Source organism: Coffea eugenioides, chromosome 3, assembly GCF_003713205.1.
Source record: "Coffea eugenioides isolate CCC68of chromosome 3, Ceug_1.0, whole genome shotgun sequence".
NCBI lineage: Eukaryota > Viridiplantae > Streptophyta > Magnoliopsida > Gentianales > Rubiaceae > Coffea > Coffea eugenioides.
Window position 1 is genome coordinate 32324718 of NC_040037.1, and position 10105 is coordinate 32334822.

At 34.6% G+C, this 10105-nt stretch overlaps 1 protein-coding gene across 2 annotated transcripts; it reads left to right on the forward strand.

Moving 5' to 3' along the window:
• The first annotated feature begins 2799 nt into the window (after nucleotides 1-2799).
• On the forward strand, nucleotides 2800-7052 carry LOC113765661 (RNA polymerase II subunit 5-mediating protein homolog). Of its 2 annotated transcripts, XM_027309894.1 has the most exons (9): nucleotides 2800-3043; nucleotides 3140-3199; nucleotides 3682-3849; nucleotides 4561-4627; nucleotides 5552-5733; nucleotides 5948-5981; nucleotides 6274-6383; nucleotides 6619-6666; nucleotides 6761-7052. In XM_027309894.1, exons 1-9 carry the CDS (start codon nucleotides 2834-2836, stop codon nucleotides 6872-6874), a joined length of 993 nt encoding a protein of 330 aa, XP_027165695.1. In that variant the 5' UTR covers nucleotides 2800-2833; the 3' UTR covers nucleotides 6875-7052. The 2 variants fall into 2 exon arrangements, with proteins under 2 accessions (XP_027165695.1, XP_027165696.1); XM_027309895.1 differs by lacking the exon at nucleotides 6619-6666 and having other exon boundaries at nucleotides 2802-3043.
• Nucleotides 7053-10105: the final 3053 nt, after the last annotated feature.

Consider the following 10105-nt stretch of genomic DNA (forward strand, 5'->3'; position numbering starts at 1 on the left):
CTGCCAAAAGGAATTGGAGATAAAGGTTGTTGTTTTCTTGAATGTTGCATGTTCATCTAAACTTAATTCTGAAACATATTTGTCTTCCTTCTTGAACCGGTTAAGAAATGGAGCTGCTGCCGGAGTTGGATTTGTAATGGTCATAGTAGTCGTAGAATGGCAAAACCCTGAGCTGATTTAAAAGCAAGAAAATATGTCTTATGATATTAAGAACTTATTATATATCTTCCAGATTCAGTAATTGTCTTCTCCTTGCCTAAGTTTTAGTAGCAATGTATACTTGAGCTTTCTTTCTCTTTTTGTTTTTTTTTTTTTTGCTCAAATCACTTTGTTTGCATATTCATGTATTGGAATTTCTTGTAAGATGCAAAACTGAAACATTTATAATAGATACAAGCTATGACTTCCCTTCCCAATTCATATAAGAGAGTAGGCTTTTAATTTTCTAAAATTTAAAAGTTCTTGACTTTAAAAAAAATATCAAGGTTTTAACTTAATAAATATTAACTACTTTTTAAGTTAGAATATATAATTAGTTTTTTATTCAAAATAATTTAATTAAGAATAAAGGAAACAAGAATAATATATATTTTTTTGCAATAATAATTGGTTTTTTTTCTTTAAAGCTTTAGTAACAATTAGTTAAATGCAAGAAAAAATAAATTATTAAAGGCACTAATTGGGTTTTCTCTTGAAGCTTTAGTAACAATTAGCTAAATCTTTAAAAAAAATTATTACATAGAAAAAAGAAAATTTTTATGTAAGCAAATGTTAGATGGAAACAATTCTAATTCTTAATGAATTCTTCTCTCATCCAAACAAAGAATTTGGAATTCCAAATGAACTCTGTATCAATTCTATGCATTTCCCAAACAAAAGAATTCCAATGTTTTGGATTTCCAATTCATAGAATTCTAATTCCATAGAATCCCAATTCAGTAGAACCAAACGCACCCTAAGAGTTTCTCTTTCTCTTGAATCTCTTCTCTCTTCTCAGTTCTCACCAATGTTTTTAAACTCGGACAGGACTGGCCGGTCCGATCGGTTGAACCGAGAACCGGCCAGACATCCGGTCCAAGTCTCTTTGAAAAACCGCCAGTCTAAGAATCAGTCAAATCCGGTCAAAACTCGGGTTTGACCGGGAACCGCTAGAACCGGAAAGATCCCGGCTCACAACGTGCCTAACCGCCTCTCACCAGCACTGCTCGTCGAAGTTCTCAAGGGCCTGACAGCATTGTCGAAAGTGCTGCTCTTGTGCCCAAGTCAAAAGGGCTCATCTGAGAGAAGTATTGTTAGCAGTGCCTGAGCTACTCTTGCTTCTTTTGGATCCTCTGCTGGCATCTCCACAACTGCCCTCCTTATCCTCCACCACAGTGGTGGTTATGGTATAGTTCGGTGGATTGAAGTAATAGCCAAAAAGGCCAACAGCAAAATTGCTGCAAGGACTGTGAGCTTTGCCATTCTCTTTACTTTCTGCACTAATCACCCTTTTTTTTTTGTTAATGCTTGAGAATTAGAGTGGTAGGAGTCGGAGGATGTGAGGATTTTAATTTCTTCTTGTTTCCTTTGTTATGCCGATGCTTGCTTCTTCATATTGGTTGCTTCTTCCCTTTTTTTTTTCCATCTTTTGATCTTTGACCAACTCCAAGAGAAACGAAGTTACAACCTAGATTAAGAAAAAAAATTCATTCCCTAAATTTTCTAACTTGATTTCCTGCAATTTAGTTCTTGAAATATTTGAAATCAAACAGCAGGAAAAAAAAAAGAATAGAGCAAAGAAAGGAAGAGAAGAGAGAGGGGGAAAAGGAAAATAACAAAGATAAAAGAGTTTTATTGTGTATTTGATTTGTAGGAATAAATGACAAAAAAAGAGTTACGGTGAATGGGAGGAAGAAGAAGGAACCAAGATAAAGTGAAAATTGAAGCAACTGGGCGGCGGATAACATCACGTTTGGTTAGGTTAGGTTGTTCCAAAAGTTTTCTAATAATTTCATTATGACTCTATATTATTTTAAGAAGTATAAAATCCACCCATTATATTTTATTAAATTACAAATTTACCTTTAACTTTTAAGTGCTTTTCTTTTGAACTAAATTCAAACTTATCAAATATGTATATAAAGTTATAAACTACTAATTTAAAGGGAATTTTTATATATTATTTTAATTATGTATAATTAATATATAATTATGTCATCCGATTCGACTCCGATCGAACCCATTGACTCCTGACCCTGAGCTCAGCCGAGTTGATGTCCGGTTCGAAAACATATAGGTTCTCACCTTCTCTCTCAAATCTCCGGCGGCTGACGGAGACGGACAAAATACGAAGAAATTAAGAAGCAATCAAGCAACAATTTCGCTGTGTTTGCTGAAACGAAGCCTTGACCTGCTGATTGGTGAAGCTTTTCCAGTTTTCGTTGTGCTTGCCGGCTGCACACACGGACGACGGACCTTTATTTCTCTGCTTCTCCCCCAAGCCCTGAGCTCCATCGATTCTGTAAATTCTAGATTCTGCAGCAGCCACTGGTGAAGCCTTGAAGGTAATTAATCCATGTTGCATGTAGATTTTTTAGCTTTAATTAATGGTACACTGAAGCTACTTGGGATTTGATCATCTGTGTTTAATGGTACACTGTCCGAGAGAGAATAGACGGGCTCCCTATTTAACTACTATTTTTCCCTCTTTTCTTCAGCTCAATTTTACATCACCATTGACTCAACTCTAGAAGAGAATTCTCTCTGAACTGAGCAGAATCCAATAAAATTACAGATAGCTTCAAAATTGTGTCGTTTGGGGAGCATTTCGTTGATACTGACTGAGAATCATAGAATGGAAGACTCAGAACAGAGGAAAGGAAAGGTGATGTCACTGTCGTCGTTGTTCCCACCGGAGGAAACCCAGAAAGCATCGGAGCGCGTCCAGGACACGATCGCCGAGCGCCGCAATGAACTCGACCAGCTGAAGAGCTTTGTTTCTGACAACACCAACCTCATCAATCTCGTCCAAACACTCCCCAATGAACTCCAACACCAAATTATGGTAATTCCTTAAACCCCTCCAAAAAGAATGCAATTTTTAAGGGATTTATGTGATTATTCCTTTGAAATTAATATGATTTTGGATGATATTTTTCAGGTGCCTTTCGGAAAGGCGGCGTTTTTTCCCGGCCGGTTGATTCACACAAATGAATTTATGGTAATGCCTTGTATAATTTATCTGGCTTTCTGCAGGGATTTCAGGTTTTTCATGTATGGTTTTGAATTTATGTGAGCTTTTGACATGCCTAACTTCAGTTATTTGATGGGTTTTTTTGCCGATTATGCATAGTAGTACTTTGATGGGATTAAAAGATTCTTGAGTTAGTGCTGTTTATAGACTGTGGGGAAAGGAAATGTCAATTTGTGGCTACCTCAGGATAATTATAAAATGGGATGGTCATTTTTAAGTTGTTGATTACTACCGCCTAAGACGTGTGTAATGCAGTGTGCTTTCGCGATTGTACGAACTGTTCAGGAATTTGTTTCCACTATGCCCCATTTGCACCAGATCTTTGTTTGTTTAAGTACACATTGTGGTTAAGGAATCTAGAGAAGCGATAGCCTACTAGTTGATGTTTGTCCTTACTTATTTTACCTATCAAAAGAAAAGTGAATAATCAATGCAATAGCTTTTGTCAGGTTCTCCTTGGAGATGGATACTATGCAGAAAGAACATCCAAGCAAACAGTTGAAATTTTGAAAAGGAGAGGAAAGATTCTAGAGTCTCAATTTGAATCTCTCAAGGCTGACATTCAGGACCTTAAAACTGAAGCTTCTTTTTTTAATGCTACAGCTAATGAGGCAGCGGTAAGCCTGTTCATCTGCATTGGTGCATGGGTACTTTACATGTGCTTAAATATACTACAATTTAATAATCCTGGCTTCAAAATTTTATTTTTGTCCCTTTACTCCAGCATTAGCAAGCGATAGCATATGTTTTAAGTTGATCTAAAAAGCTTGTCACCCGTGCTAATTATAACTTGTTTGTGCCATTTGAAATGGCTTAGAGAGAGCCATGTAAGCTGTTTATGGACCTAGGGGAGGGTGATATAAGTACATCAATTAGGTTTTTAAAAGAGGACACAAGAAGTATACTAGTATGCTTCCATGTCATGTTAGGTATGTGTCCAACATGTTGGAGCATTATCTTAGTTATCGGTGTTCGCTGCATTGCAGTATGATGTAATACTGTCCAAGTATTGCAAAGTAATATATGGTTTTGGGACAGGATTGTATACTCATTGGCAAAAAGTCATACTAGGTTGTGGCTATGGAATTTATGTAATCAAGGTACTTATGAACACTACGTGGACTCTAGAGTATTTTGTTGCATTTCTGACCCACTTATTGCAGGTAGGTGGTTTGCCAAGTAGTATATTAGACCATTAAAATGTTATGCTCTTGGGCCATAGGGAATAGTTATGAGATGTCTTTGCAAATGAGGACCTAGGATTTCTATTCACTGCTGTTGACAACATGGATTATTATTTGGCTTAATTTTTCAAGTCATTTTGACAGGGTGATCTTGTAGAAATAGTTGAAGACTATGTGGAGGAAAATCCTATGGCTGAGGTATCTAAAGCAGGCAGGTCTTCTTCTTTTTAGCTTGTCAATAGAGATTATAGTCTGCTTTGAGCTTGGTAGTGAGTTTAATGTTTCTTTCAAATGTAATAGTTCTGAAAAATTTTAATTTGTATCTCTCATGATTCTAATTGTTGAAAACATGTTCAAAGGATGTTTGGTCTGGATTTTTCTTTTTTAATTAAAGTTTTTAAAAGTTCTAGACATGAGAGTGCCAAAGCTTGGATAAAACCTGTGAAGATCTCAAGTGTTTTGTAGACATGTTTGTTGCTCAGGAAGAACAACTTTTGTAGACCATGGCTGATCTATTTCATAAATACAAATTATAGACACAAGACATTTAGAGACTCCATGTATGAATAAGCAAGCTTATTGGATGATAGCGAATAATCATCTTTTCATGGAGAAAAGAAAAGCTTAGTTGGATTAGTTGGATGCCAGTTATTCATATCAAAAGACTAATTTTGTGTTGAAAAACTAATTTCCTTTGTCTAGTTTGATTGCAGGGTGATCTGGTCAATGTTTCAATATTCTGTTTAGTCTGACATTGTTTAGAAAAAGTTGTGAGGTTTTGGCCATCTCAAACCATATAAAATGTCATGGAGGGAGTGATGGATAATTTCTTCATCATCATACCAGTTTAATGGGATGAGGACCCAGGTCCAAATTATTTTAGGAGCTTTGGTGTTGATACTGATTAGCAGCATTTCCATTGCAAATTCTGCTATAGAACCATGTAGATTTGCCTTTCCTTCTTCTGAATGTTTTCACTATTTTAACCTTCATAATTAGTTTTCATCCAAAAGCGCTTCGCAAGCATGAGAAGTTTTTGCCTTCTGTTAAGTTAGTAAACTTTTGGTAAACAAAAATTGTATTGCAACTGGCATTATAACGTTGACAAATTTTTGTTAATCCTTGAATATTTTAGGTGAATCAAAAGCTGATTTTCCCAGTTCATCTGAGGCTGAAACTACCAGAATTGGATATCAAGATGATGAATATGCTCATATATTCTCCAGAATTGATGAACTTGAAAAAGAAGAAGAAGATGCTGAGAAGGATGATGATGATCTAGATCACACTACAGATCAAAGAGATTATGAAACGGGGGTATTAAGCAATTACACTTTAATTCCTTTTATATTTTGGATTGAACATATAATGGCAGAGCAAACTGTACCAAGTGTCATTTACTTGCCAGTTGCCAGGAAAGTACATGATTAAGTAGTTTCATGTACTGAATTCACTCTACAGTAGTTTCAGTACCATCCGAAGCATTAGTTGGAAGCTTTTGTTTTTGACAATTTTCAACTTTATTATGCAGGTGTATGGCTCAAAGGTGACATCTGTGCATCAAGGTGAGTTTTGTGCATGTGTTGTTTGAATTACAAGATTATCCAAAAGGTCTGTCTCTTCAGAATGGGTCTGGGTTTACACCCAACTATGTTTTAGTAAATAACTTAATTCACTTTGCATTATTCTACTTCTGCTTACAAGCAGTACATTCTGGGTATTTGCTGTCCGCTTGTTATCCTTGTGAATTACACATGATCCTCTGAATTGTCAACTGCTATTTGTAGGCTTGTATTCCTGAAATAATATTTTCAATTCATCTTTGTTCCTAAGTTCCTCTGCCATTTCCTTCTTTAGATGGTTCATCACATGGTGGACCGCAAGCTTCCAGTAAACCAACTGAGAAGGCTTTGGAGCTTCCTGAAATAAAGGATGTTATCCAGGGTCCAGCTGTAACTAAAAAAGTGGTACCATTCTTGTTCCTTGTCACCATTAGATGAAATTTTTTGGTGGTGCATCATCTTAACGCTCATTTGCTCCATCCGCACAAGGAGTGGAGTAGGCATGCAAAATAGGAAAGCCCATAAAAGTGACTGCACAACATTATTTGCTGTTGACTTGCCAAGGAGAGAATTTGCCTTTTTGATTCCTTGTTTTGTGTGTCTCTTGTAATCAACATGTGATTCTTTTCTTTCCCTTCAGGGTTTTGTTCAGACAACAGAAACAAGTTCCAGTAGTAGTGGTAGCAAGGCATGTTTTCTTCGGGTGATAGTTTTTCATGGATCTGCTATGTTAAATGGTGATATAATTCAATTCCTGACGTCGATTTGTTAATGGCATACAGGCTTTTACTGGTTCGATTGTGGAGCACACCCATAATCTTGAGACAAACCCAAGGGAACCGACCGTTGCACCTAGCGCTAAGCCAGTCTCAAGATTCAGGATGAGTAGGAAGTAGCTAATGATATGAGAAAAATGCCTCGAGCAGAATTATGAGTTTTGCCCTTTTTTTGGAAAACAGGTTGATGTTCGTACCATGAAAGACAACAATATTTATACCAACATCTGTAAGACCAATCCATGTCTCGCAAACAACATCCGTATTACTTTATTTGGTTTTACTAAGCAATGCTTCAGCGGTTAAACTGTTAAGGTTTGCAGAAAATAATAAAGAATCCCTGGATTCTAGAATGACTGACAAAAAGGGTCAAATAGATAAGTTGTTCAGGATCAAAATGCAGTTGGCTCAAGGGAAATACCTATACTTGGATACCTTGAAAAGAAAATTTGTGTTCAGTTCCTAGTCATTTATAATTTTCTTTTATTCTAGCCATTTGATAGCATTGTTCACCAGAGAGAGAGAGAGAGAGAGAGAGCATAGTCCACTACTTCTTCTCTGGTTCGTGTTCATCTTCATAAGTTACAGCTTGAAACAAGAATAGAAATGCACCTCAAAGGAGAGAGCAGGTAAATCCAAGAATAATTGAGACAATCAGCAGACACCTGGTATCCAGCAGTTAAAAAACGAGGACGAGTCTTTGAATATTTTTTTCGAAACCTGACAATTCTAAAGTGTTTTGAAAAGTACTCAAAACTTTAGTAGTGTTTTGAAATGTACTTAACTTTCCTTCAGTCAAAATAGTGAATATAAAAAATGTTGAAGTTGGTCTACTATAACAAAATGGGTCCAATTATCATATGCTCTATATCTGCAGTTACTACATGTTTGAGTCATAAATCTCTGAACGGCTTTGAATAGGAACAGCAAGCTCGGAAATATAGGGATTAAACCTCCAAGCACCAATGAATTTGTCGGTTGGCTTGGGCTCAGGAGTGATGTTCAATTTGCCAATTATTTGATCGAGAGTGCAACATCACTTGAGATGATCATTATTAATCGCTTTCATCAACGTTTCACTGACCATGGATCGAAAGAGATTGGGAAGAAGCTTTATCATGCAAAATGCAGCTCGAGAGAAAATCACCTCCCATAGCCACAATAAGTCTTACTTACCCGTGTTTTAGGATTCAATCAATGATATGTGAAGGATAATTATCGGACCTGGTAAAAGTAATTAAGCATCCTCCAGTGGATCAGAAGCGGATTACAACATCCAAAGCACAGGTTCTATCACATTATTGGCACATCTGTCAATTGGGCGGGTTGGGGGCGAGTTAATATTGGTTTTCACTTAAATGGGTTATACCTAATCCGCCCAACTTTAAATTGGGTTGATTTTGGATTGGGTCATATTGGGTTATCTCAAACTCATGACCCAAATATGACCCAACAAATTAATTAATACATTTTAATACATAAACTTTTTCACATATATTTTAACACACAAAAAAGATTTTTTTTCACACATATAAAGACATTTTCACATACATAAATGTATTTTCACACACACTCACTTCTTAAGTTCCTTGGAAACACATCATAAATAGAATAATATTTTATATTGCTTGTATTGTGAATTTTAGATAATAAATTATACATTTAAATAGATTAGCTAAAAAAATTGTTTACTTTTTTAATACTACTAATTGATTGAAACTTATTTTTGTCACAACTTATTAACACTTTTACTATTCATATCTGTTTTATCGTAAATTGTAACATTCTATGTATTTAAATTATTGAATGCTAGATTATATTATACTTGAAAATGTAAGTAAGAGACATATAATTACTTGTATAATAATTTTGAAATTGTAGAAAATAAGTGTGTACTTTAGTCCTTATATTCTCAAAAATTTTACGATTCATGACTCTAGAAATTTTGCAAACTGTTGTGAAATGTCCACGCATCAGAACTACATTCTGGGGATAATATGCAAATTGCTTTCTTCCATTAAATGACTAGAGACATTACTACATTTTGGTTCTTGGACTCGCTAATTAAGAGGGAAAATTAATTGTCTTGTTGATTGTAAGCTTCTCATGAAGTTGAAGATTGGAAGTATTTGCTTCAAGCAAAATGAAATCGTAGAACTAGCCATGCCCAAGTTGCCATAATTAATCAATACAAAATAGAATTTGCAAGTCAGCTATATTGATTCGAAGTTAATATCATGATCTATATACATGTAATATATATTAGAAGGTATTTTTTTATTGATTTGATACAGTTAGATAATTCATCACCTAATTAATTAGAATCATCTAGGATCATACTTGATTGGTCATATTAATCTTTTAGAATTACCACAGCTCTAATATAAAGCAAAAAATATTATGTGCTTGTAAAAAGTACTGGTATTGGTCCCCAAAAAATTATTAAGGAAAATCCCAAACTTTTTAAGAAATAAATGAGAGGAGGATTCATGAACTATTCTGACATTTTTACCACAAAAAAAAAGGGGAGGAAAACAAGATATTCTTACAAGGCATAATAAATTATTATAGAAGTTGAACAAGTTTAACTACTGTTATAAAAGTAAAATAAGCAAGAGTTTTTATTTCAAATTTCTTTTTTCTTTTAAATAAAAATTTAAAAATTGATGAAATATATATATATGAGAATTTTGAATACAAATTAATTAATGAATTATTAACACATGTCCAAATGTAAATAGTTGGGCATATATGTATTAAATTTTATATTTATTATTTTCAATTACTTTTAAACAAGTTAGGTATTGGGTATCCAAATAAAAAATCCAACCCACCCAATGAATAAGTTGGGTTGTTCTTACCCAACCCAATAAAACTCACAACCCAATTGACCCAACACATCCTTTTAAATTAATGGGTGGGTTGAGCGGATTGTTGGATTTTGGACTATTTTGCCACTCCAATTATTGGTCAACCTGGGATGGTCCAGCATCCCAACCCTAGTTAACTACTTTTCTGTGGAGCATCCCAACCCTAGTTAACTACTTTCCCGTGTCATGGTATGTAATCCAAGGTGGACCAGCAGAGTGCACATGTCAGCTCAAAGAATAATGAGTATGTTTGGACAGAATATTATTTGAAATATTATTTAAAATAATTACTATAACATTTTTTATAATGTAATGTATGTGAAATAAAAGATGATTGAAAATATAAAAAAGTAGATTGAAAAATATGTATATGATACAAATGCAATATTATTTAGAATAATTAGCCTATGCAAGCGAAATATTATTTAAAATAATTTATTGATATAACAGCGGAAATCTTTCAACTACAAACTGGATTAAT

Coding starts and splice junctions, on each gene's coding strand:
- LOC113765661 (XM_027309894.1), top strand. CDS start 2,834: ATGGAAGACTCAGAACAGAGGAAAGGAAAGGTGATGTCACTGTCGTCG. Junction 3,044..3,139: donor AACTCCAACACCAAATTATG/GTAATTCCTTAA, acceptor GATATTTTTCAG/GTGCCTTTCGGAAAGGCGGC. Junction 5,734..5,947: donor AAAGAGATTATGAAACGGGG/GTATTAAGCAAT, acceptor TTTATTATGCAG/GTGTATGGCTCAAAGGTGAC.